This window comes from Rasamsonia byssochlamydoides, assembly GCF_041956645.1.
Source record: "Rasamsonia byssochlamydoides strain NRRL 3658 unplaced genomic scaffold VTN77scaffold_16, whole genome shotgun sequence".
Classification (NCBI taxonomy): domain Eukaryota; kingdom Fungi; phylum Ascomycota; class Eurotiomycetes; order Eurotiales; family Trichocomaceae; genus Rasamsonia; species Rasamsonia byssochlamydoides.
The window spans coordinates 65,968-91,896 of record NW_027192399.1 but is presented as its reverse complement, the minus strand read 5'-3'; the positions used below and the strand labels follow the sequence as shown (position 1 = coordinate 91,896).

The 25,929-nt window shown below is 47.6% G+C and overlaps 13 protein-coding genes and 1 non-coding gene across 14 annotated transcripts; 10 read left to right on the top strand and 4 right to left on the bottom strand.

Moving 5' to 3' along the window:
• Positions 1-82: 82 nt before the first annotated feature.
• Positions 83-2,076, top strand: VTN77DRAFT_2031 (uncharacterized protein; the record flags this gene model as incomplete). The annotated part of the gene is made up of 8 exons (XM_069417828.1): positions 83-132; positions 183-303; positions 372-546; positions 596-666; positions 718-886; positions 940-1,320; positions 1,370-1,452; positions 1,510-2,076. 8 exons carry the CDS (start codon positions 83-85, stop codon positions 2,074-2,076), a joined length of 1,617 nt encoding a protein of 538 aa, XP_069279511.1.
• Positions 2,077-3,264: 1,188 nt separating this feature from the next.
• On the top strand, positions 3,265-3,336 carry VTN77DRAFT_t42. Its single transcript has one exon. It is a non-coding gene; the product is annotated as a tRNA-Met (tRNA).
• A 1,829-nt stretch (positions 3,337-5,165) lies between these two features.
• Positions 5,166-5,660, bottom strand: VTN77DRAFT_2030 (uncharacterized protein; the record flags this gene model as incomplete). The annotated part of the gene is made up of 1 exon (XM_069417827.1): positions 5,166-5,660. One exon carries the CDS (start codon positions 5,658-5,660, stop codon positions 5,166-5,168), a length of 495 nt encoding a protein of 164 aa, XP_069279510.1.
• Positions 5,661-6,431: 771 nt separating this feature from the next.
• Positions 6,432-6,840, top strand: VTN77DRAFT_2029 (uncharacterized protein; the record flags this gene model as incomplete). Its single annotated transcript, XM_069417825.1, has 2 exons — positions 6,432-6,479; positions 6,529-6,840. 2 exons carry the CDS (start codon positions 6,432-6,434, stop codon positions 6,838-6,840), a joined length of 360 nt encoding a protein of 119 aa, XP_069279509.1.
• A 617-nt stretch (positions 6,841-7,457) lies between these two features.
• On the bottom strand, positions 7,458-8,467 carry VTN77DRAFT_2028 (uncharacterized protein; the record flags this gene model as incomplete). Its single annotated transcript, XM_069417824.1, has 2 exons — positions 7,458-8,048; positions 8,138-8,467. 2 exons carry the CDS (start codon positions 8,465-8,467, stop codon positions 7,458-7,460), a joined length of 921 nt encoding a protein of 306 aa, XP_069279508.1.
• Positions 8,468-9,289: 822 nt separating this feature from the next.
• Positions 9,290-11,862, top strand: VTN77DRAFT_2027 (uncharacterized protein; the record flags this gene model as incomplete). The annotated part of the gene is made up of 5 exons (XM_069417823.1): positions 9,290-9,880; positions 9,939-11,211; positions 11,275-11,546; positions 11,604-11,696; positions 11,788-11,862. 5 exons carry the CDS (start codon positions 9,290-9,292, stop codon positions 11,860-11,862), a joined length of 2,304 nt encoding a protein of 767 aa, XP_069279507.1.
• A 1,623-nt stretch (positions 11,863-13,485) lies between these two features.
• On the top strand, positions 13,486-13,778 carry VTN77DRAFT_2026 (uncharacterized protein; the record flags this gene model as incomplete). The annotated part of the gene is made up of 2 exons (XM_069417822.1): positions 13,486-13,552; positions 13,609-13,778. 2 exons carry the CDS (start codon positions 13,486-13,488, stop codon positions 13,776-13,778), a joined length of 237 nt encoding a protein of 78 aa, XP_069279506.1.
• A 225-nt stretch (positions 13,779-14,003) lies between these two features.
• Positions 14,004-14,341, top strand: VTN77DRAFT_2025 (uncharacterized protein; the record flags this gene model as incomplete). The annotated part of the gene is made up of 3 exons (XM_069417821.1): positions 14,004-14,149; positions 14,206-14,215; positions 14,276-14,341. The coding sequence occupies 3 exons, from the start codon at positions 14,004-14,006 to the stop codon at positions 14,339-14,341; spliced, it is 222 nt and encodes a 73-aa protein (XP_069279505.1).
• A 514-nt stretch (positions 14,342-14,855) lies between these two features.
• VTN77DRAFT_2024 (uncharacterized protein) lies at positions 14,856-15,109 on the top strand (the record flags this gene model as incomplete). Its single annotated transcript, XM_069417820.1, has 2 exons — positions 14,856-15,047; positions 15,101-15,109. The coding sequence occupies 2 exons, from the start codon at positions 14,856-14,858 to the stop codon at positions 15,107-15,109; spliced, it is 201 nt and encodes a 66-aa protein (XP_069279504.1).
• Positions 15,110-15,876: 767 nt separating this feature from the next.
• VTN77DRAFT_2023 (uncharacterized protein) lies at positions 15,877-16,155 on the top strand (the record flags this gene model as incomplete). Its single annotated transcript, XM_069417819.1, has 2 exons — positions 15,877-15,879; positions 15,937-16,155. The coding sequence occupies 2 exons, from the start codon at positions 15,877-15,879 to the stop codon at positions 16,153-16,155; spliced, it is 222 nt and encodes a 73-aa protein (XP_069279503.1).
• A 41-nt stretch (positions 16,156-16,196) lies between these two features.
• Positions 16,197-16,709, top strand: VTN77DRAFT_2022 (uncharacterized protein; the record flags this gene model as incomplete). The annotated part of the gene is made up of 1 exon (XM_069417818.1): positions 16,197-16,709. The coding sequence occupies one exon, from the start codon at positions 16,197-16,199 to the stop codon at positions 16,707-16,709; it is 513 nt and encodes a 170-aa protein (XP_069279502.1).
• A 1,038-nt stretch (positions 16,710-17,747) lies between these two features.
• Positions 17,748-18,377, bottom strand: VTN77DRAFT_2021 (uncharacterized protein; the record flags this gene model as incomplete). The annotated part of the gene is made up of 1 exon (XM_069417817.1): positions 17,748-18,377. The coding sequence occupies one exon, from the start codon at positions 18,375-18,377 to the stop codon at positions 17,748-17,750; it is 630 nt and encodes a 209-aa protein (XP_069279501.1).
• A 2,064-nt stretch (positions 18,378-20,441) lies between these two features.
• On the bottom strand, positions 20,442-21,266 carry VTN77DRAFT_2020 (uncharacterized protein; the record flags this gene model as incomplete). Its single annotated transcript, XM_069417816.1, has 1 exon — positions 20,442-21,266. One exon carries the CDS (start codon positions 21,264-21,266, stop codon positions 20,442-20,444), a length of 825 nt encoding a protein of 274 aa, XP_069279500.1.
• A 938-nt stretch (positions 21,267-22,204) lies between these two features.
• On the top strand, positions 22,205-22,825 carry VTN77DRAFT_2019 (uncharacterized protein; the record flags this gene model as incomplete). The annotated part of the gene is made up of 1 exon (XM_069417814.1): positions 22,205-22,825. The coding sequence occupies one exon, from the start codon at positions 22,205-22,207 to the stop codon at positions 22,823-22,825; it is 621 nt and encodes a 206-aa protein (XP_069279499.1).
• Positions 22,826-25,929: the final 3,104 nt, after the last annotated feature.

The following is a 25,929-nucleotide window of genomic DNA, read 5'->3' as shown; positions in this document are numbered from 1 at the left end:
CTGCACGTTTGGCCCGGGGTTTTTAAACAAGCCCATGCAGCCTCCCAGCACGATTGATCGACTCTCAACCAACATCGACATAATGGCGACCGATCATGAAGTCCAAAATACTGCGCGTCACCTGGCTCACAGGTATGTCTGAAGTCGCCGGCTGAAAGTGTACAGCGTCTAATCCATTGCAGCCACGCGCACGAGGGCGATATCCCAGGTACCGTCGATCTGAACGCGGCTGAAGGTGATGATACTGGATATGGGCAGGCCCTGTTTCCAGTGCCAGCGGAGGATCCTAATGACCCTCTCCAGGTATATCCCAGTCTGTCCCGACCGAATGAACGGGGTAAAAAGATCGAAGAAATCGCTAATTCGAGCAGTGGCCAAACTGGAAGAAAACCGCCATCCTCGTGATTGTTTCCTTTTACTCCTTTCTCGGAAACGCGGTTCTCGTAGGCCCTTCCGTGTACATCACTATTTACAGCGAGGAATTTGGGATCTCTCCAGCAACAGCGTCTGGACTCATCTCCTATCCAAATCTTGCGTTTGGGTTTGGTAGGAACCAGCTCTCACGAAGTTACTGACAACCACTGACAATCATCAGGCTCCCTCATCCTCATTCCGCTCTATCTCAAGATAGGACGTCGGCCCGTTACCTTGTTGTCGATGGCAATCGTATGTGACAGATCTCGAACTTGAAGCATACGAACTAACGAGTGGTTATAGTTTGTCGCCGGATTGATCGGCGCATCTCAAGCGACGACCTATACCGGGCTCATGGTGGCGCGCGTCTTCCACGCATTTGGAAGCGGTGTCTGCGAGTCTCTCCCTGTCCAACTCGTCAACGATATATTCTTCCTGCACGAGCGTGGAAAGCGGATTGGATATTATACCGGTATGCATAACAGAACGTAACACGTTAAGGCTCATTCCTGCTGACGGTTCCAGTCTGTCTCTGCTTGGGTGCGACCGGCCCGTTATATGCTGGCTATATGCTGGCCGGCGGCTACTCATGGAGACTGTTCTTCTACGTTGTGATCGCATTCGCGTCGGCATTGTTGATCGCAGCGTTTTTCTTCGTCGAGGAGACAACCTACCACCGGCCGGAACCGAAGACTTCCCCTCCACCGACCTTCACCGACGAGAAGTTGCAGGAGTCAAGACATGAAGAGAATGCAGTGCCAACTGTCTTGCCAAAGCGCAAGAGCTTTATTGAGACGCTGAAGCCGTGGAGTGGGATCGATCCAGAAGCGCAGTTTTTCGTGACGATGTTCCGGTCGTTCACGTACTTTTTTGTGCCTGCTGTTTTCTGGGTGATATCGAGTTTCGGTATGACCAGTCTGGGTGTGGTGGATGGGGTTGACTGACGTTTGATAAGGAATTTATATTGGATTGGGAGCGTTGGCCTTCAATTACACCTTTCCGATCAAGATAACCTCCCCGCCTTACAATTGGACTGAGGTATGTTGCTTCAGAAGTGTTTGATGTAGGAAAGATTCACCAACCACATCTCGTCAGACCAATTCTGGACTCATCGCAATCGCCACAGTCATCGGCTATCTCCTCGCTCTTCCTTTCACGTCGAGCTCCGATCGCCTCGCCGCCCATCTCACCAAGAAGAACGGCGGAATTCGCGAAGCAGAAATGCGCCTGGGCGTGCTGCTGCTTCCGATGCTGATCTCCCCAGCCGGTCTGATCGTGTACGGCATGACGGCGCAGAAGAACCTGCACTGGATCGGGTACTTCGTCGGCGTCGTCATGGACCAGTTCGGCTCGTACTTCTACTTCACCTTCACGCTCGCCTACGCCGTCGACTCGTACTACGCAAACACGTCCGAGATGCTGATCGCGATGAACCTGGGCAAGCAGGCCATCTCGTTCGGGATGGGCCTGTACCTGCTGGACTGGATCTTGGAGCGGGGCTATGCGGTGGTTGTGTCGGGCATATTCTGTGCCGTGCTGCTGGCGAACAACCTGTCGGTGATCATCTTCATGATCTGGGGCAGGAAGATCCGTCGGTATACGTCGCGGTCGTGGTTGGGGCGGTTGCACATGCGGACTGCAACGAGGGGGATGACCCATTAAGCGGTTTCTCCATATAAGATCTTCTGGAAGATCTGTCTTTAAATCTTTAACTAGTGATATATATGTCTGAGACTTATGTTACGAGCTTTATCGAAATGATCATACAGAATTGACTTGAAATCAATGACGATTGACTGTAGACAGTATCGCAGCAATGTAACATGTCCATCATCAGCACCTTCTCCTATCTGTCTGAATCAGCGGGCGTAAAGTCTGTAAACGCTGACTCTGTACATCATAAGTCTTCTTTATGTATTCTCGTGTTGTGATGCATTCATCGATCGATCAATTCAGATCCATCGTACTAAAAAAAAAAAGAAGGGCCTATGTTTCTGTTCTTCCTCCATATTTCTTATTTTCTATAGAGCAGTCATTATCCTTTCCTTCTAGTCTTCGACCCTTTCTAGTGATAATAAGTACCCGACTGTAAGGTCGGTCAGATCCGTATCGATAAGAAAAGAGAAGCAAAGAAATATATATCTCGATGATAGATGACGATGATGGTGGTCTCGCATGAGATTAATGTAAATATATATTCCATTTAATAACTCGATTTTTCGTATTCAACGCTCTACCTAGGTCTTCATCTCGTTAGTTATTTAATTAGTTAATTGATAGTGTCGTCTCATACCGAATCGTATTTATCGTGTCATATGTCGGTTTTTCTCGCCTGCTGAATGTTCGGAATGAACATCAGAGTCTGTTCTGCCGGACAGTTCGACTTGCTTTTGCCTAGAAAGAATCGCGTCGTAAAATTCGTGATCATATCTTCATCTCATCTTATTTCATCTTATTTCATTTTATTTCATGATTTTTTTTTATTTCGGCTTTGGGAGTCCGAGAGAGACTGACGCTGTGAGATTAGGACCCAGTGGACCGTTATAATAGATGGATCCGAAATAGGAAATTCAATTCAATTTTAATAGGTAGGTACGCACGTGACCTCAGCTACCAACAATCACACAAGACACCCGACACCCTTGCCATTGCCATCGCCAAGAATTTCCATGAATCATGAATGCCATGGCATAGCTCATGAGTGAGGGAGTCAGTCAAGGACCAAAAAAAGCTCGGCCATAACCAAAGGCGCAAAGGCGCAAATCCAAAGACCTACCCACCAAAATCGTTGCATCCGTAAGGATTTTTGCTGATAAATCACAGTTGTGTGTACCTCCACAACACAGCAAAAGCATGTTAGCTCAGTGGGGGAGCGCCGGGCTCATAACCCGGAGGTCCTCGGATCGAAACCGAGACATGCTACTTCTTTTTTCTCGCACACCCTCACCTACATACAGACCTACCCATATGGGGGTTTGTTGGGTATTTTCTTTTTAACTTGAACGTAGAATTTTTTTTTATTTTTCTTTTAGGTTGGTTATCATCTATGCGGGGTTTATTTTCTTTCTTTCTTTTTTTTCTCGGTTTATATTTTTTTGTGAATCGAAAAAAAAAGAAATTCCTTTTCCACCCCTCCATACACAAAATAATATATTATTTCCTTAGACCGATATACCTACCGGAGCCTTAATATTCATCATTATTAATATATATCGAGCCTCCCTTTCCAAACAAGATATGGTTAGCCATCAGCTCTCTTGCCTCGCGTCACCATCGATCGCATCTTACTCCTGGATAGGACTTTATCCGTTTATTTTTTTTATCCTACCAACCTACTGGGTTTACATACTATAGGTATGTACATACTCACCTAGCCACCACGGACGCTTTATGTAGAATACCCGTTCCTGTCGGCGGTCTGGGAGTTTGCTGCTATCTGGCTATGTATGACGCTTGCAACTATTACCCGTGACAACGAAGGTGATGGAAACTGACTGGCCACATCGATTTTTTTTTAGGGCTTGAAATCAGCTTGTTTTCCCCTCATTTTCTTCATCTTTCCTAATCATCCCTGTTTTCTCATATTATATTATATACTAGGAGTTCCAGTACTAGTTCGAGTCAAAACATTGAGTCATCTTATCGTTCAGTTGACAGAAGTCAACACTCAATTCCTATTATCGAGCCCTGAACAAAAAAACACGGTTAGTCTCCTTTGCTGCGGCTGTCTCAGACTCTCTCCATCTATCGTGATTACATTTACTCGTGGATAGGATTTCATTGGTTTACTTTCTTTTTTCTTTCTTTCTTTCTTTTTTTTTTTCAAAAAAAAAAATCTATTCTGTCTTCCTACCTACCCAACTGGATTTATCGGCATCACCATATTATATAAAAAAAATCCTCAACTTGCATTTTTGCACACTAGTCTGTTACGAGGTTGTAAAAATCGAATTCATGGAATGTGCCCACCCTTCCTATTAGCAAGAGAGAGAGAGAGAGAGAGAAAGCACTATTACCACCTATGTATGTACAGTGCAGTACATACATACATAGGACTGACTCCTAGGCGCTGATAGTAGTTACTGTAGTTAGCCCTTCCTTCGATCTCCTCTCGTATCTACTTTAGGCCCCATGGGTAGGACTTTTTTTTTGTATTTATTCTACTGATCTATACTGGATTTGCAAGCTATATACCTAGGTATGTACATTACATACATACATACTTACAACCACGGACGCTTTTTGTACAGTATCGAATTAGGGATTTAGTTCCATCGGTTAATTAAATAGGGATGGTAGTATGTATGTATGTACATACGTACGTTTGTACATGTATTCCCAACGAGGAAAAAAGGGGAAAAAAAAAAGGCACTGTAGACATTAATTAGTTAATTAATTAGTTTGTGATGGTTTGGATGATATGATATGGTCATATTTACATGACAAGACAAAGGAAAGTATGCATTTCTCCCCCTCTTCTCTTCTATTCTCTTGTTTCTTTTTTCTCCTCTATGTTTTCCTGGCCAAGTCTATCATACCACAGTTGGAGTTGACATTGGCAAGGCAAACTCGGATCCACTGAATAAGAAAGACAGCAAGCTGCATTGTCGCTGTCTTTATGAGCGATTGTGTATGTACATGTATATACATCAGATTAGAGTGAGTATTGTTGAAGTGTCAAATGTAACGGTGCGAACGATGTCGTTTTTCGTTTGTGAGTAACTGACGCTTGTGGTGCCGTGTCTTCACGTCTAGAAGACTTGACCGGTTGGGGTTGGAAGGCTTCCCGTCGGAGTAGGCAGATGACCAGTTGGACGAACACGACCGGTTGGACGCAGACGACCAGTTCCAGTTGGGATGAGGCGACCAGTTGGGTGATGACGACGACCAGTCGGGATCACATGCAGAGAAGGCTCGCCATCGGACGCCTCGTGCTGATTGCGGCGGACAGGACGACGCTGGGCCTTGTCATGTCGGAAACGGAATGGCGACGACGATGTAGCCGTTGGCAAGTGAGCTCCTGAGACTGCGGTTCCAGTCGGGATGATGACGGTGCCAGTAGGACGAAGTTTGTGGTGACCTGGGAACCCAGTTGGGACAGGGAAGCCCGTTGGAGTAGGAAGGCTGGTTGGTATAGCAAGACTTGAAGGCAGTTCCATAGGAACATCCGGATGTCTCGCTGGAGCAGGGGCAGCCAACACCGCATTCACCAGCGCGAAGGCGGCTGCCACGGAGGTGAACTTCATTTTGACAATGTTTCGCTCGCGGAGCGTTTTTCGAAGAGATTAATTATTATAAAGAGGAAGCCTGCCAGAGGACTGTCGAGTTGAACGTGGACAGAGATCCCTGATCCTTGAAGTCGTAGAAAAAGCAGGATGAGAAAGAAACGGAAGGTTAGGCTGCAAGATAAATTTTGATGGAGGGCACTGGCCAAAAAAATTCTAGAACATAAGGGGAGACTCAGCAAAGCACGCGCCTCCTAATAGGGCAGGGGAGATCGACACTATTCCATCAGGCGTCAGCCATGATGACTTCAGCGCAAATCAGTATTAAAACCGGTATGGTTGTCCCCATTCTGGAAAGGACATGCAATCCACTATCATTGCACGAGTTGGGCTTCCGCTTAGCTTGATCCACTGTCTCCATAGGAAGTACTGAAAAAAGGAGAATTGGGTCGACTGATTGTGGCTCGTCGAGAGACACGTTTTGATATCAGCTCTTCGCCTGCAGAACCATATTCCGGACGTCTCGACCTCGTACGCTCGATGACAAGTTCTCAAGTGAAGGCGATCCTCAAGCCAACTACCGAAGGAGGACCCGTCCTAAAATTGAAGCGTTCTGTCAGATTGTGTTAGTCCCGCGGAAATCACTGGAGTAGGCATAGAACGACCTTCTGTTGAACTGTTCGAAGAGAATAGTTGCTATAGTGGAGCAGTAGGTCACCAATCCTTGCCGTAGATTGGACGGCAGCCCGGAAGCCAAGTTGATAGCCAGCTCGCAGCTCCGAATAGCCTCCAATGCTTCTTTTTAGTCGGTGGAAACTGGCGGGTCTGGACCAAGACGAGGTTCTCAATAGGTTCAATTTTCGGATTGGCAGTGTGCTGTGTGGCTCAGCCTCCGGAAGTCCAGGGGAAGGCTGAAGCCGGGAAGGAGCACTCCGAGTCCGTAGACCAGAGCACGGTTCCGACGATGACCCGAGCTGCTCACCGGACCGAATCGGCGACAGCTGCATCCATCACCACGCCACTCCTGAACCAAGAGGCAGCTTTGCAGTCTGGTTTGGGGTGCATGGGAAACACTGCCGCAACACAACAGCATGCGACCATCGATCGCATTGAAGGACATCACGTACCGAGTACGGAGTATGGAGGACATACTGGGATACTCATGAGAATCAAGACCAAGCGAACTTTCCACTCGCCTTGAGGCTTTGTGGGTCTGAAGAGGATGCGTTTGTGATCACCATGCTCATCTTAATTCGTGATGATATAACGGAATTGTCGCTTTTGCAGGCAGCAGGATTACAGTACATACTCTTTTGCATTCCATCTTTGAGAAGATGGTTGATCACGTGAATCTTCAGACACGATGACCCTTCTCACAGATGATTTGGCTACAGCATACAGAGCCTCTCGAAACTTTTCATTCAGTGTCAGCAGCATACGACTTGGTCATTCTTGTGATCACTGGAGACAGCATTATTACTTTATCCACAGGTTTAGGCTTCCAATATGGTATGTCTCTTGGGCTGATGATGACGATAAGCCACCGATACTATGATCCACTGTTCTGCTGAGCCTTTGAATCCGTGAAAACTCTGAACCATTTTGCCAGTTGGTTATGAGCGTTGTCTGCGAGACTTGAATGATACGTCTTATCTGCTTCTGGTTCATGCAGATGAGAAAGCTTAAAAGCGGAAGTTTCCTCCTGCTTCAATTAAGATAAATTTCCGAGTCTATTAAGATTTATACTATAGGATAGGAAACGAGAACGTGAAGACACCAATTAATAGCTAATGAATCATCCAACGCCCGCAGTTTTTCTCACCAGCTGGTCAACCCACGCGTTCTGTCAAACCCCCCTCGCAACTGAGACTCCGGGTGGACAACTTTCCCCTGGAGGATGGTGTACTTGACAATCCCTTCACAATGCTCCGGCCGGATGCGCGCCAGCCAAATCATCTGGCCTTCCTTCTTCCTGTACACGAGCACATTGGCAGCGAATTTGTGGCCTCCGACATGGGAGACGTAGTAGATCCCCACCCCGCCGGGACGCTCATCGTCCGCATCACGATACAACCCCACGGGGCGCAGATGTCGTTCCAACTCGCGCTTGATCAACGGCGCTGAAATGCCGCATCGGGCATCTCGCCGCTTGTGCGAGCAGAGCAGGACGATGTAGTCGTGCACGCATGGTCGTGAGACCAGTCGGGACGTCTGATCTGGGGCAGGGGCATCCCCGTCTGGTGCGTCCACGAAACGGGTAATCAACTCAGGGATATCTCGACTGGTGACATTGTCGACGAATGTAAAAGACGGCAGGAGAAGCACCGTCGTGGCGCTGCTGTTTTCTGAGTTACCTTCACTCGATTCATCCTTGTGGACTTTGAGATTCGAAGCAGACACCATTATGCGCTAGAATTAAGCTGTCAGCAAGCAGTGAATGAGAAGTATATTTGAAATATGCGGAAAAGAGAGAAAAGAAAAAGAAAATCAACACGAACCCCATTCTTAGACCGCACAGGACTCTCATGAAGAGCTTCCATCAGACTCCCCTTTTCTCTCTCGACCTTTTCCGCCCAGTCTGATCGGCCAGTAGCCACCAAGATGTGCGTCGTGAACGGTTTGATATTGCCATACAGTTCACGATGGGTGTCGATATGGAACTTGGCCGGCAGATGGACGGTGCAGTCGGCGCAGTTTTTCAAGCAGTCTGGACCATCTTCTTCAGGATTGACAGTCGGGAACAGGTATTCGTCGGATTTTGATTTTGATTTGGACTTGCTATCCTCGTCTCTACCTCCGCCAATTGATGAGAACCATGACTTGAGCATTTTGAATCTCTCTCTCTCTCTCTCTCTTTTTTTTCCCGGAGGGTGGCACTCTTCTGACTGGTAAAGTGTCTCTATGAATTTTGAGTGATATAGTTATATTACTTTGAAAAAACTAGATCGCTGGGATATGAACGATTTGTAGCCTATTATTTATCATGCAGCGGACCTAAACCCCGAGCCCGAGGGAGCTTAACACCGAGCTCTGCATCGGTGTATTCGACAGGCGTAATCAGATCCCACTGAAATTGCTAATATTCATATACCAACAGGCCACTTATGTAGCTAACCAGATACTGTCCATTTAGAGAATCCTGGTTGGGAAAAGTTAGATTGATAAGCGCTGCTCTGGTGGTACAGCAGTCTGGGGCCAGGCCAGGCATCAATAAATTGACAGCCGTCGTTGGTCAATTTTCAACTGGCCAAAAAGACGTTTTGCAGCTTCCGTTGTCCCTGTTCTTCTTTGGGTCCATCCCATTTCTGTTTGATATTAATAATAGTCTATCTGGGCAAAGAAAGATATCTAAAAATACCTGCATAGCTTACGCATACCTGCATAGGCAGTGGTTACTAATCTGCACAAATGCACAACTGTCACGTGTTCCTCGGGGATGCATTCCGATTTCGGCAGGCTCGTCCGGCCAGCCAACCAGAGCCTCCGTATTGGAATCGCCGATAATCGCCGCCTTTCACTCTCCCAGAGCATCAGATCAACCTGATTGATAACACATCATATATTATTAAATCCAGCAGCCTCAGAGAAAATATAGATACGTATATATCTTCAGCACAGCAACAACGCGTCCAGCTGCGGAGATGTCGGCGATGGACATCCGCGTGCCGGAGCAAGAGCCGCAGCTGGAGACGCGCCCCAGAAAGAGGCGCCGCCGAACAGTGGCCTGCACGCAATGCCGCACCAGGAAGCTCAAATGCGATCGCGAATACCCGACCTGTAGCCGCTGTATCAAGAGTGGCACACCCGCCAAATGTACCTACGAAGATGGTTTCTTATGGCAGCAGCCCAAGACGGTGGCCTCGTCGGGCATGACCGATCGCTTCAGCAGCCGCATCACGCTGCCTCCGCCGAATGGGCCTGTCTCCGCGTCGCCTCCAGATTCCACCCCAGCAGCTTCCAATCCGCCTCCGAGTGTCCCCACTGGAGGAGGGACATCCAGAGCACGGTTCTTGGACACCGTCCTGGAGTCTCCAACAAATCCGATGGTCAATCGTTGGCCGCGGACGCCGGACGGTGAACCATCCTCCTGGAATACTGCCTCCCAGCAACATGGCCACGAAGAACGTGGACTCGCGTCCCCTTCCCAGCAGCTGGATCTGCCAAACAAGGTCATCATCCGGGGGAAAGAGACGAAAACCCGCTTCAATGGAGGCGGAATCATTGCAAATCTAATGCTTCAAGTAATTGCTTTCCCTTTGATCTGGTTTTCTTGGTATTGATGGGCTGAAATTGCGATAGTTCCCCCAGCTGAAGCCCTTCATAGCAGAGCTCAAGTCGTCCAATCCGTCTGTCAAGCGAATGCATAGGGATCTGGACATGGTCAAGAGAGGCCATCACAAGGCGAAGTTAAAGGAGCCAATTCCCGTTCCGGACACGGAAACGTTGATATCGTTGCTACCGTCTCGCCCAGCCGTAGATGAGCTGTTCGAATTGTATCTGTTGTACGTAGAGTCGATCCATCGTGTGATCCATATCCCTTCCTTCCGCCAGGAGCTGGAGGAGATGTGGGCCAAGAAGGACAATCCGGACGCGGTATCACCGGCATTCGTGGTACAGCTGCTCCTGATTCTGGCCTCTGCAGCAGGCTTCTTTGAAGCCGAGCGCCCTCCAGAAATCGCCGACTCTGCCATCACTCGGTCATTGCGGGTTCTAGACTGGATTCGCTATGCGGAGAAATGGATCGACACTGCCAACATCAAGCGACCAGATCTGACGGTGCTACGCATCCACTGCTTGCTCATCATCGCCAAGAACAACCAGGGCCTCAATCGTAGCAGAGCTTGGCTGTCCACAGGCATGTTGGTCAAGCTTGCCATGCTCGCGGGCTACCACCGGGATCCTGACCACATTCCGAAGATCACGGTCTTCAACAAGGAAATGCGGAGACGCATCTGGACTACGATCATCGAGCTAGATCTGCAGATCGCCCTTGACAGGGGAATGCCACCGACCTTGCAGCGATCGGACTTTGATACCCAGCCGCCTCTAAATATCAACGACGACGAGGTGGATGAGAGTATGGTTGAAGCTCCACGGTCAAGGCCGCTGCATGAGATAACGGACATGACTTTTCCGTCTGTGTTAGCCCAGTCTCTTCCCCTGCGATTGAGGATTTGTGCTTTGATGAACTCGCCCGTCATATCGTGCTCGTATGAGGACATCCAGAAATTGGAATGGGAGTTGGGTCGTTTTCAGGCGAGTCTCCCGACTTGGCCGGCGGCCCCTAGCAGTCAATTGAACCACAAATTAATCCTTTGGAGGGCGCTTCTGGAGACCAAGCTAGCCCAAGGACTGCTCGCCATCCATACTCCGTTTGCAATTGAGGCCAATAAGGATCCCTTGTTCGAGCCATCCTCCCGGGCGCGCCTTGAAGTCGCGACGGTGATCTTGTCCAGACAGCTCCGGTTGCACGAAATATCGATGCGGCTGTCATTTAGTCACCTGTCTGATAGTACCCTCCAGGCGAGTCTGTCGATATTACAACATCTATACGCAGCAAAAACCGGCTACAGTAAGTGAAAGTCACCCATACAACAAAAGAAAAGGGGGTGTGAACTAATCTGCTTGATTTCAGCCTCTAGCTTGCTCAGGCAGGTATTACCGGTGTTCACGGAATCTCTGCTTTCGCTCGTTGAGAAGACTCTATCATGTATGGAGAACAAGCTCCTTATCGTGAAAGGAGCGAAACAATTTTTCTTTCTGCATATGATACTCGCTCTCGTCAAGGCGAAGCTCTGGCCTGATCAAGCCGCTCTCCTAAAGAAGAGTGTCATTGATCGTATCGGCGTGATTGCATACAATCTACTCGTCCATCATCAGGAAAACTCAGCAAATGATGCCGAAGGGGTAGGTTGAGCGTTCTATCATATAACCCAACTGAGGAGTTCTAACAATTCCACGCAGCAGGCTCCCGGCCAGGCACCAGGTTCGGTCCCGACTCCACGGGACAGTACGAGCGCTTTTGACGGGACCAGTCTTCCCGATCTTGCGATCACAGTAAGAATCTCCCCAGCACCAATCGCAACCCCAATATACCCAAATTACAGACGTGAGACCAGACCGTCAGACTGACATGGATTGAATGCAGCCTCCGGAAAATCTCAACGCTCTCCTCGAAGCATTTGACTGGGAGGATTTTTCTACCTTTCCATTTGCTCTGTGAAGTCGATTCGATACGATGAAATGACTCAATGGAGTCTGCTGTATAAATAACCGAGGATCGACCGACCGATCCATAAATGCATGGATCCTCTGGCTGGTTGATGTTTGGATTAGGACATATGTATGTATTACCGCGCATAATTGTATAATTGTATTCCACTCCTGTACTGTATATAGGTGCGGAAAATTTAATCTAATCTACCAGCGTCACGACTGGTGGGCCGAGTTGTTTGGAATTTCGTCCTTAATCCCTGCAATATTGATGCCGTTGACGACGTGTGGAAATTTCTTCTAATGAACTATGGCCTTTTTTTTCCCCCTTCCCCCTCTCTTTTGCTTGCACACAGCACAGGACTCTCGAGATTTTGCTCTGTCACTATGATCTGCTCCATTCCAAGTCCACTGGATGTATTCACTGCCTTCAGATTCCTGTCCTGTCCTGTCCTGTCCCACTCCACTCAAGTCACCACAACTGGCCAGTCACTCCTTGTGTTGGCGGTTAGCTTCCTTCTAGGAATTAGTTCTAGGAACGAAGCAATTCATTTTCGCCCGTAAAATGAAGCATGTGGCTATCCGAGACGACAAACGCAAACAGGATGGTCGACCCGTCTCCCTCCATCAAGTTTTGGGGCTTGTGATCATCAGCCTGTTTTTCAGTTTCTCATGATTCTTATCTTCTCTAACCATCGTCTCTTAGTTTATTCTGCCAGCTAGCAGGAGGAGTTCTGTTCTAGTTCTCAGTCAGTCAAAATAGATAGATAGATAGATCGATCGTCTTCATCGTCCGTACGTTCGAACTATGCTGACACCGACAGCGTCCTACCTATCCGAGTCACCACAGCTAGGTACGTTCCGTTGAACAGAACTTGCAAGCGAGAGCAGTCACCCGGTGAATCAATTCTACCTACCTGCCAGCAAGCAAGCAAGCACCAGTCAGTCAGTCACTATTCACTATCACCATGCGCGGTGACTTTCTCCGTCCGTCTCGTTCCTTGTGGCGGATATTTATTCACTTGCTTGCTTCGCGTTGGCTTCGCTTGGCGAGGATCATCCGTGGCGAAGGGTATAAAATCCCCCTTTCTACCCTCTCCTATCGTCCTTTGGGGTTGTCATGGTCTACTACCTTTTTTGTTTTTTTTTTTCACACTCTTCTTCTTCTTCTTCCTAATAGTCTCATATACTGTATTATACCTATACATTTTATACATTTTGTTCTTTCCTTGAACATCATCGTATCATATACTATACTACAGTATATAGTATAGTATATACATCTGCTCCTCAACTCCAGAATGCGTGGACATGTCACATTACCAAAAATCGACGGACCATCCAGTACGCCACCAACAAGCATCTGGTACATACCGTACCTCCTTACAGCGACCCCCCTATAGTTGAACTCTCTTGGTCCCTTCCAAGACGTAAGTTCCATCCCATCCATTTCATCACCCTTTCTTTTGACCGGCGATCTAACATTGAGGGACAAATATGAAGATTCATGTCTTTGCTGCCCCTCAATCAACTTGTCTTTTGGCAGAACGAGAGATTGCCTTCATCCACTACGCAGGCCATATGGTCGCCAGGGCTATTATGAGCGTCGACCAAATTTTTTGGTGGAGCTCCAATGATCATGAGTTTCGACGAGTTCTTAACGCCGTTATCGCGCATCCAGACCTCAAATGTCCCACATGGTAAGAACTCAAATTCCAACAAAAGTTTGATTTAATTCGCTCATTCTATTTATTAGGGACTATTGCACCAAACTTAATAAAAAAACGTCGCTCAACCAATGAAGAAGGTGTTACAACATATCTGCTGGTGGACAGATCATACATTCACGTATCCAAATCCAGCCTCAAATGCCCTGAAGACATGGAATTGACGGAGAAGGTTCCTTCTGGGTTAAGCTATGCATGACGAAGTTCGCTAAAACACCCTGCGGCCGCACACATCTGTCTCTCCTTACGTACCTTTTCTCGACCTGTCGAAGTTTACCAGCTCCCTAGCAAACTGCTTACGCCGTCACAGATATCGCGGGGGGCAGGATGCAGTCGTCGTCATGCTCACACAAGGCCGTGGCTCGCCGGGCTTTCTGCATTCTGCAGGCGTATAGATGTTATCGAACGAAGCTTTTTGGATTCTATGACAAACACCTCTCCCAAAGTGGCACTATTCTCCTACATCGTATGCTTCAAGCATCCATCTTTATTCGTGTGCTACGAAAGCGTGGACGTCGAGACAGCTGAAGGTGTTGCTAAGCAGCTCGAGCACGGGGATAAAACCCACAGGTATGTAGCGTGATCTAGCTGGAAGAGCTTCTGCTGATATTTATTGGAATTATTAGACTTCACGCAGTGAGGACAGACTCGAAGAAAACTGCTTGATTTCACCCACTGATTTTCACACATGGGCAGAATATCAAGTCGGTTCAAGAGTTTCTCCCACCGTTGAATATGATGCTCAACTCCAGCATATCATAATTAATTAAGGCCAACAATAGTCAGTCAGGTTCATCAAGCTGCGGCAGATGTATTCAATCGATGGTTCTATTTAAGTCCCTTCAGGCTTTTACGAATTCCAACAGGGTATCGGAACATTACTCTCCGTTCGCACAAAGATTGTGGTTCTTGAACGGCGATCTCTTGACGATTTGGTCTCGCAGGTAGATCATCTGTTGCACCTTCTTAATGATAAAAATCTGGGTCTTTGGATGGAATTTCTGGCGGAAACAGACTTCCATTTCGCTATCGATGTTCCTCCGTTTGATGGGCTGGGCAATGGCGAGTTCCAGAGGAGACCGGCAGCTTACAACCCAGTCATATTTATCGTCACTCCATTTACCACGTGGATTTTGACCGAAAGAACTACGGCATCCCTAGTTCACTGAACTTACGATATCAAGCCCANAGGCCCAAAAAAAAAAAAAAAAACAGCCTTGTCACATTCTTGTCCCTGGCGCACCGTCGCCAATCGTCGTGGGATATACTAGAACCAATGCACGACAGTCAACTACATATCTCTCGAGAATTGACAGCAGGACAGGCTCTTTTCTCTTCGATTCGTTGGCCGGCTATCCCCGCTCTGCAGTGGCGTGTCATGCTCCAGAGCTTCCTTGCGTCGATACTCTTTGGGCTCTCTTTCCTCCTTTCCCTGATGATGTCTCCACTGAGGAGAGAATTCCTGAGAGTAAGATGTCCCCTGCTTGAATCTTGTTGTACCCCATTAACCAACATCAACAGGTGGGTTAGTGACGCTGCTGTATCGAAGATGCGGAAAATCCTCGACGAGTGGGAATCTGTGGTCGTTGTATGGCTCTCCCGCGAGCTATTTCGTTGCAATGTCAACGATGTCCTGATCATTTCAGCATACCATCCGTACACAACTAGCACTGACAGAGACGAAGTGGACGGCACTATATAGTACAGACTTGCCACCGAAAGCACACGAGTCCTTACTACTGTCGACAGACTTCAGGGAACGGATGGATGTGGTGAATATTATGCTCACCCGAAACCATGGCTCGCCAGGCTTTTTTGCGTTGGCAAAGCGCACCAATGTCATGACTTCCATCCCGTGCTAGGTCGAATGGGAAGGTTCAAGCTAGCGTTGCAAGCTGCGAATGTGCGTTCAAATTACACCTCAGGGAAACCATTATCGAATTAAAATATTTAAGATTGCTCCATTACGATCCAGTCCAAAGCTGATATTGACCCACCAGATCCAAAACTTTTGGAATTTCATATAGCCATCGCCGATGGGCCCACTCTGCGTACACTCTCTATTGCAGTACTACTCGAGTGCTTCGGAGATGGCTACCAGAAGCCACGATGCATCATGCCAGGCAGATGCCAGAGAGATGCCAGAGACCGTTTCCAAAATTCGCAATGCAAGGGGAAAAGATTGCATCAGCCGTGAATCTCGTGAAAAAAAGAATCCAGAGACGATCAGTCTCGACACATTGCTAGTGCTTACGCAGCCTGTATTGTCTTAAACACACTCACTTCTTCATCTCAAGATGGTAAGATGTCCTTGCCTTGAGAGAGGTACTATCTATCTAACAATGTCTATACAACAGGCAGGACGGGAGAATATACATTACATGCTATCGCTTACAATCCCACGGCCTCGTGGGTACGTTTTTCCCTTGCAATCCGCCTTGAGCATGACGGCACAAAGACCGAACAAGATACAAACAATTCCAGGTCCATCAAAAGCACTTTCCTTCAATCCAGCAGAGAGTGAGGCACAACTTGCCTGGTCCAAGCCTGGCGACAGCCTGGCCACGGCAAGCTAAATCAAATCTGTCATTTGTGTGGGATTCTTGCTGTACAGCAGATGGCGCGAGAACACAACCTGGACGTCGTGTACTCTAGTCTAGCTGGAAGTGAGTCGCATGGCTACCCTAGGCAGTCTCCTGTTGCCGACAAGATTACCAGAGGTAACGATATGGCCTGCCCCCAGCAACAATACCCAGGAATAAGAAGGAAAACAAATGTTCTTCGAAGTCGAATGTTGATAAGACCGCACCTCCGGGTGCCGTCCAGGTGTATGTCTGTGGTCAGAATCGGACCGAAGCAGCCACCTACTGTTTGTCGACCATTCCTATCTGCGGATGGGGTAGTGTTGACTTCACAGCGGAGGACATGGCTGTCGCGAGTTTCTATAATATGGCCTTGGTTGATACTGTATCTGCTCGCCGTTCCCTCCGCCTCTTCCGCTTTGATATTCACCCTGGTTACGTGTTTCAGTGACCGCCACAGCAATCTAATGGAGCAGATTGGCGCAAGGAACTACCTTGGTTACCATCAATCGTCACGTCTCAAGCTCGGGATCGTCAGCAAAGCCTGAGGACGTTGCTTGGTTCCGCCAGTACATGACGAAGGGTCTCTAGAGAGACAAATATTCAAACTACTATGCGAGAGATGGTCCGATAAGCTCAACAACTGACTAACATATCAGCCAGCCAAAAATGGTAATTTGACACAAATCCTCCTTCGCAGCGTATACTAATGGGCTATAGACTACCTATCAATCGGGCCAGACTGCTAATCTCTAAGCCTGTGCCTGCTACCTTCCGCGCTGAGCTGTCTACCGTGCAGCGTCTTTTCCGGGAGGCTCACCTCTCGAAGGCTTCAAAGCAGTCTGCAAGGCTGTTGAAGCAGTATGCTTCCACTTCCATTGTTACTGATGCCAAACCGCACCGAATCCAAGTATCACAGCCACCTTTTCAAAGCAATGAAACATACCCCGTCGGCTTTTCCGAGAGCGGAAAATCATGGCAGCTGTAGAGGCTGATCAAACAGCATTTGACAACCCGCTCAATATGCACACACGCAAAACCGAATGTTCACATCAAAGATTGCGGATTACTTTGGAAGATAAACATCTCCAATTCGCAGATACAAGTGACTGCGAATTCCGCTTGCCCCCATCTCTAGAAGACTTCCTAAAGTATTCGATCTGAAAATGATCTCGCCTGCCGCGTTCCCAACTACTCTGGCTGGAGTGGATATTAGCATTGGAGGGGATGATTCGGAGCTACCGCCCTTCCCTGAACAACACCCACTTCACCGTAGATGCAGAATCGATGGATAATGGGACAGTGATCCCCATTTTGATCGTAGTGGGCGTGCTGGAGCTGTTGGCAATCTTTTTCTTTAAATCTCCTTTCCAGGCAGGCTTCCTACTTATATTCCTTGCGACTGTCAAAGCAAGCTTAGGCAAGTTGGCAGATGCAGCTTGCTTAATTGCCTGAAAAAAAAGTATACAAGGTCTAGGTATCTGCCATCCTGTAATTCTTCATAATAGTAGCAAATATTGGACTTGAACGCCATATTCTTTCTCTGAGGCTTCTTTCAACACTCCTGGTGGAATCATTTTCCTCGATCACCACTCCTTGAACGCCTTCTTGATATTCGGATCAGCCTCATAGAACCCACGAGTCCGCACACAACATCCACAGGCCACGCTGCAATGCGTCTGCTTTTTCTCTGCCGCCACCTTTCCTGGCCAGAAGGTCTTGCGTGGCCGCTCACAGCATCCGCAGTCCCGATCACAGCAGCCTCCTCTCAATTGACAATAACCGCGGTCCTTCTTCCAGTGATGTCTCTTCCTCCTGCGGAGGAGGTCGAACTCCCGGATCCAGGCCCCCTTGGGCTTGCGCGCCTGTAAATCCGCGAGTTCCTGCCGATGGAGCCAGTACAGCTGCGGGAGCTGAGTGAGCTCGTTCTCCCAGGCGCGCAGTTGCTGGACTTGCTCGGGCGTGAGTTCTTCCTGCGATGCTGCTGCTGCTTTGTGCAGTGCCTCCACTTCCTCTTTCAGATAGGCCGCCCGCTGGAGAAGGAGTTCCCCCTTGCATTCTTGCGTCTGGTAGGCCTTGATCCAGTTCCTCTGCTTGTTGGTGTTGTTATCACTGCAGCGACTGGTGAACATCTTGTTCCAGCTTCGCATGTAGGCGCCCAATGGGTAAAGACGGAGTGTGTCGAGAGTGATCTCCAGCCCTTTAAGAACCCCCATTTTCTTTTTTTTTTCCCCTGTGGTGGCTGTGGTTGTCGTGCTTGGGACAGATAGATGATGAAGATTAGATTTGTATTTATGTCTTATTCAGAAGTTTCTCGGTGTCTTTTTTTTTTTCTTCGGTTAAAGGAAGATAGATGTTATATCTGTCGTGTTGAAACTAAATAAGGGAAATTAAAAGTAGAAGACCAATACTTGGACAGGAAGAAGAAAAGGAAAGAAAATACCTAAACAAAAAAAAACTAATTAAATCACTGACGTGAAGACATCTTCTATACGTCAGGATTATCCTTACACTGAAGATAGAATTCTGGTTGGCGGCGTACCTTAGGTAGAAATATGGGATAGTTGCCTAGGTAGGTATTAGTTACTCTGTAGGTAGTTCGACCCGAATAGAGGAATCATTACTGAACTGTTTCTCTTGAATTAAAAAAAAAAGGAAAGAAAAAAAAGGAAAATAAGAAAAACCAAAGAAAGAAAGAAAAAGGATTTCATTGATGATGCCAGATATTCTGACAAAAAAAAAAGCCCCATAAAAGTGTACAGTAACTACTCCGTACATACAATGAAAAAGTTTCCGTTCACCTCCCATTCCCATTATTATCCCGCAACCAGAGAAACCTCATATTTTATGCTGTTATTTCTCATTCACGATTTTATTTCCCAACAAACTTTCACGATAAGGATACTATTAAGATATATTTTGAAATAAAGAACTAGCTAGACGAAAATCTATATAGAAAGATCTTTAATTCAATTATCACAGATATTTATAATTCTGTAGTAAATGTAATTCCAATTCTATTGAAAATCTTAGGTAAAACAAAATAAATAAATAGAGAAATCCATAGTTTCAATATATTTTTTTTCTAATAACAGTTTTCGCATACGTTAGAAGAATATATACAATAATCTTCGTATTAAATAGATATTGTCCAAGGGGTTATTTCCATGAATGAATTTTCGAGGAGATGAACGGAGACGTCTGACCTAGTATGTACATCAAATCTGTCTGTTCTTGGAGCATCTCGCAAAGGAGTACCAATTACCTGCATACACCCATAAATCTATCGTAAGATCTGTCTTGCCCTTTGCGATAACCAGGCTGATTTCCCCGCACCTCTACCTAGGTAGGTATCGGAAGATCTGCAGTGCACGCGGCCCGGCACCCCGGGCACAACCCTGGCCAATTTGTCCTCGATGCTCGGCCCCAAGAATGCGTTTTCCGACAATGAGCTTTCTTGGCGTTGGTTGAGAAGCCGTTTGTACAGTACATGTCAGTCTCTTCCATCCACTCCACCCCCACTTTCATTAGATCAGTACAGCTATTACTTAATGCGGGTGTGGATGTTCCTGTCAAAATCAACTGCACTAATGTCTGCTGCTGCTTGAGCTCCTTTTGAAGGCTGGGGCTGTTCTAATGCGCTACATTGGGCAGCCCATGGGGGCCATGAAACAACAGTGCAGTTGCTCCTTCAAGCTGGAGTCAATGTCTCCAACTGCATTGCACTATGCGACTCAAGAGACACAAAGGAGTGATCAGAATGTCACTGTAAAAGATGCAGAAGCCCGTTCTTGAAACCTTAGCTAAGACTTGAAATTATACTATAACCTTTTATAATATAGATACCTATATCTAGAATGTTTCCTTATATACTACGTTAATTCTATCTTAGATTGAAAGCTTTTAGAGCTTTAATTATAGGATAAAGGAGAGAAAAGGGTATATAGAAGTAAGAATAATCCAGCGAGTCATAGAAGCTTTTCCTGGCATCATGAGAAGCAACTACAGTGTTCATATCATACAATAAGCATCCTATTTAGGACATAAGTTGACTGTTCTAAATGCACAGAATGTTCATGGGGGTTATCATGTGTTATCCATGAGAGACGCTCAAAGAACAACTCGATCTTCCTCCTGCTGAGATGAATATGCAATGGTTGTCACAAAATGGTCTTACTGCGCTTGCATTTATTGATTTGGGTTGAGATGATAGCATAACTCGATGATGGCTTGGATCAATAAACCAGGGTGGTGATGGTAGACAAATTTGATTTAATCATTCAACCTGTTGCCCCCCTCTCGCGAAGCAGATCCACAATATCCTGATGGCCACGTTCCTGGGCCACCGCGAGGCATGACCGCCCAACCCGATCCGTCGCGTTTGGGTCAGCCCCCCGATCCAGCAGACACCTCGCTGTCCGAATCTTGCCGGCCCTGCACGCACGATACAGCGCCGTGCCTTCTGAATCGACTGATTCCTTGTCTGTGACGGGCCACCAGATTGCCTTGTCCTCCAGACCCGCACCCGCACCGCTGTCCAACAGCAGCTCCAGCGCTTCCAGATTGTCCACCTCGGCTGCTGCCACGGCGGCACCGGTGCCTTCCAGTCTGAGCCCGTGCGAGAGCATCAGCCGGATGATCTCGAGCGAGGCATTGTCGCCGGTGATGGCCCAGTGAATCGCTTCGGCGTCACTGCAGCAATGGCCGGAGTTGGGGTCCTGCCCGTGCTCCAGGAGGAAGCGAGCCAGCGGGACGTTGCCTGTCCTTGCGGCGACCACCAGTGCGTCGCCGTCATATTCGCTCCAGTGCGCGTTCAGGTCGGTACCGTGGTTGACAAGCACTTGGAAGATGGCGGGGGAGCCTCCGTCGCAGGCGGCATGGTAGAGGTCGTGGTTCACCGACTCGGCGGGGAAGGACAATCCCTGAGAAAAACACCACTCCAGGAGGTCGGCGTGGCCATGTCGGGCGGCGCTCTGAGCGATCTTTTGGAGGCTCTCGGTTTGGTCGGCAGAAGAGAGAGATCCATATAGGGATTTGATGAGGTCCAGGTCGCCGTCGGCGGCTGCAGCGAGAAGCCGCTGCTCGAGCGGGAGTCCGGTCGACATGGTGGTATTCTTTTGTCAATGCGAACAGGAAGGAGACAAGCGATGATATGTATATGTTTGAAGGCTTTTTTGGGTGGAACAGGAACTGTCCAGGTGTTTGTTCAGACTTATGACATAAATGAGTTGTCTGACAGGGGACCGTGGGGCAGCTGCAGGGGCGACCCTTGATCAGGGTGTCACTGGAACTCTAGGCATTTGTTGGGGGTCAGAAATCAAAAACGACGATTTCAGAGCCGAATTTTCGCTTGATAATATAATTACACCACAGTAGGCACCTTAATACAGAGGTCTGATTGGGCCAGCGGCGAAAGATGTTGGTCCCCATCACATGATTTGGCCCCAGAACGAGAAGCAACACAATGGATTGCGATTTGAAGAACATCACCAACCAAAGAATAAGGGGCCATTTCAGAGGAATCTCCCGTCAGCTGGGCCATCTGGTCCGGGGGAAGAAAGGGTTGCTGTCTCATCCTGATGTGCAGATCTTCCTGCAAGATCAGATGCAACCATGCCAGGCCCCGGGTTGAGCATACAGCATACATCGCACAAGTATCCACATCTACTTGTATCCCCATCTCATGAACTTGATGGGTTTCTTGATGATCCAACAGCTGTCCTATGGACGTGGAATCGAGTCTCCATCCTCAACTGCAAAATTAGAACGAATGCTGGGGCGGGAGTCTGGAGATGATCATGACAGGGACCGGCACCGTGACAGTCTTGGAAGGATCTCATCTCTCATCACAGATGAACTCAGCTGACGGGCGGTTCGACACTGTCATGGGAACTTGCACGTTATAAATGCCTGCAAAGTTTCCTGCGTCGGTCGAGTTCGATATCAAGTCTGCATCCAAACAATCAATTCAATCAATTCAATCAATTCGCTCGCTGTCCAGAAGCTATTCAACGAGTTGTCCGTCGCGCAGTAGTCGGCAACTATGCTGTTCTTCCGCGTGAAATCATTGTCCATCTTCTTCTTTGGGCTCCTCTCATGGATCCTGCTCCTCTCCTCCCCCTCCGGCACCGCTCTGGCAGCGCCTGTCTCTCCTGGAGAAATCACCGCCCGTGCGCCTCTGCCCGCCCCTCCGAAGCCCAAGCCGAAGTTCCCTTCGAAGTCGGACTGCGAGAACAAGCTCAAGAAGGGCCAGCCGCCAGAGAATAAATCCATCTTCTTCACCGGTCTCAACCGCCAAGCCATGAACCAAGTCAAGAGCTACGCGATCAGCCACAGCCTCACCCACGTGGGTGCCGTCTACCCGGACGGCTTCACCAACGTCGGCCAGTACGAGGGCTCCGGCACGGAGCAGAGGGACTTCCAGAAAGCCTTCTCGGAGGTCTATGCGGAACACACTTCCGGCACGGCCTATCTGATGATGGACTATAACGAGAAGCCCGGGAAGAACAGCATCTTCTACAGCGTCGAGTTCAAGGCGATGAAGGCGTCCGGAAAGGTCGACAAGATTGTCTGGCTCGACATCAACAATAAACCGGCAGACCCCAAGACGGTTGACAAGATCTGGTGGAAGAAGGGTGATCCGGACCCCGCGACGAAGGACTAAGTGCCTGTCCATGCATTGTTCGGATGCGAATGACAAATCTGGGATCTTCAATTCACTTTTGGGCGGATGCGTTCGAATGATGGACATGCTGTTTAGACTATTGGGACTACATCAAGGAAACAGGTCTTGAACCTGACTCCCTTACACCACTTCTCTTTCCTCTAGCCCTTGTTCTTTCAAGACACTCATGTATTTAGATGTATTACTTTTGGTATACTAGTTAGATGCCTAACACTGTTGCTTCATTGGCCAAATAAACTAGCTGTCAAATGTGATGCTGCCCAGTCACTGTGTGTTTATTATATAATTGACTGAATCAGAGGAAGGCCTCCCACTGAGAAGAGTCGATTGGATGCGACCTATGTCAGAATTCGCAGATGCATCAAGCTCTTTCTCTTCTTGGTTGACCACTGTTTGGGCGTGTGAGCATCATTTGGAGTCCATGGAGCAGCTTATACAACTGAATGTATGTTGAAGAGAAGGATCCGGTCGAGGTATGGTATCGTTGGGCGAGGATCGGTGATGTAATGTCAGGATCCGATATCAAGTCTGATTGCCGTTGTATTTCACCTCAATGACAAGTGTTTAATTAAGCCCAGCGAAATGGAGGGAGAAAGAAATCTGATAATGTGAGAATTTAATCATCATTGTCTGAGAGCTTGTAGGTAGTAGGTCATATGGACATTATCATGTAGGATAGGAGCCGTCATATAATTAATTATCCCCTGCAAGACAAATCTAACCTCTTTTGTAACATGACGATAATAACCCTAACAGGCCATTCTTTCTGCCAGCCCCTCCCTCTCTACACAGAAACTTCGAGACCGAAGTCAAAGCTCGAGCCATTCCGAAGACCCGCAAAGGCGCACAACTTCAGCAGGACAGCACGGATCTGTATCTGACTCCTGGCGGTTACATCAGTGTCATAGTCAGACTCAGGGGGAAGGTTACAATGATTGCTGATTGCGATGTGGAGGGAGCAAAGCCCTGAACCCTGGTCCGACGGCTGATCACGGTATCACATGACTGCCTATTTATATTAGGAATCTATTTATTATTTACTAAGAGCCTAGGGAAATAGCCTTAATAATATGGCTTCTTTAAGGGAGTAACTTTAGAACTAGAGCATCTTTAGGAGTAAAGTCAGCCTAATCTCCTCTAACCCTTGGCCTGCTCCCTTAAAAGAAAGGAGCATTTGGTTTCGTACTGTTTTAATAGTAGGGAGATTCTGAATCACAGGGATCTAATGTTTTTCTACCTAGGTGGTAGGTCTGATCCTAGTGCACTGGGGGATTATGTAATCCTTCAGTGAAGGAATAACGTAATTCCCGGCCGCTCCGGACACCCACCCGCACCCACGAATTCTATACAGAATTTGAAGCTTTATTATCTACCAAAAACAGCATTTATTTACAAAAATTATGAATTAGAGCGATTAGGGCATCGAGTCCGTATATGCCCAATAGTCCCAATAGTTCCACAGTTAGTACACTTTGGCAGCGCGCGCGTACGAGGTGCCGAAGCCGCCTCTGCGGCCGGAGCGGCCACACCCTCTGCCGTCTGATTTTGATCCAGAATTTGACTCTATATAAGATCCTGAGCTTCTTGGACTGTAAGACCTCCTTCATGGGATATTTGATTGGTCGATCGTTTACGCTTCTGCTTCTGCTTCTCATTTGCAGCCCGTAGATCACGATTTTCCTTTGCAAGAATGACAGCACTATTCATGGCTAATTGACAGCCCTTGATAAGCTGGTTTAAAGCTGCATTTGTAGGGTTCGGAGGGCTCTGCGTATACCGTTTTAGTAAGGCCTTAATCGTAGCTGCCTGATGCTGTAATTCAATAATATTATGAGGCGTCTCTGGCACCCAATTGGTCGGTATAGTGCTGGCACGGCTCCCAGGTGGTGTAGGGGTCTTAAGCTATATATTGAGCTGTAGAAGGACCCAATCTGGTTGAAATGGCACTAATCCAGTTGCTTCAAAGCCATTTTTGATATTCTCTGATTTAAAGGCTTTTATATAAGCTTTCGGGTATGTTTCGAGGAAATCCAGCTTATCAATATGATTGATTCCAAGCTGCATATTGTTTTCCATAAGGCGGCCATATGTGCGCTTTAGAACTGCAAAACAGCTGACATCGAGAGGCTGTAGGAGATGAGAGGAATGAGGAGGCAAACAGATCAGTATAATGTTATTCTGGGCACAGATGCGATCAAATTGAGGCATTAGATGGCTGCCATGCCCATCGAGGACTAATAGTCGATATTTACCCTTCGTCCGAGCATTCGTATGTGGGATGAAGTGATTTTGAAGCCATAATATGCCAATCTCGTCCATAGTCCACCCATTAGGACTTTTCTCAATTCTCCAGTCGCGTGGTAAGCCTGTCTCATACCAAGCTTGTTGATGCTTCTTCGCTTTGAAAATAATACATGGTGGTAATACCCATCCTGCCGAATTGACTAATTCAATAACTGTGACCCATTCCTTATTCCCCGGCTGTAGAAGAGGCGGACGACCAGATGTCTCTGCTCCAGTAACTACTTTTGCAGTAGCAATCAGGCCTATTGCAAAGCCTGTCTCATCAAAATTGTAGATATCCTCAATAAGGATTCCATATTATTGAATAATGCTTTGTACACGGTCAAACCATTCGTTGATAACCTTTGGATCCTCACATTTGGCACGCTGATAGTTATATCATCGCGAATATCGTGTTTTAAGCTCCTCATGGCGGTTGATAAAGGTAGAAACCCAGTTCTTTCCAACATGGAGTTGAGCATCTGCCGGACTGCGCTCAGAAAGCAAAATATTGGCCATATCTCGTATAGCAGCTGGCCGAGGAGGCATTCCATGCCTATCCCGAGATAATATCCATTGTAGAAGCGTCTCCTCCTCAGTAATTGTTAATTTATGACCAGTTGGACATCTCTCAGTCTGTGAAATTGTGCCGCGGAGTCGCTCATGTAAAGTAGAATGAGGAACACCATATAATCGCGCCGCTGCGCGAATAGTTAGCGGTTTCTCGCGATTTTTTATAGCAGAAATAGCCAACAGGATTCGGCCTTCCTGCTGCACCAAATTCTTTGATTTTTGACGTG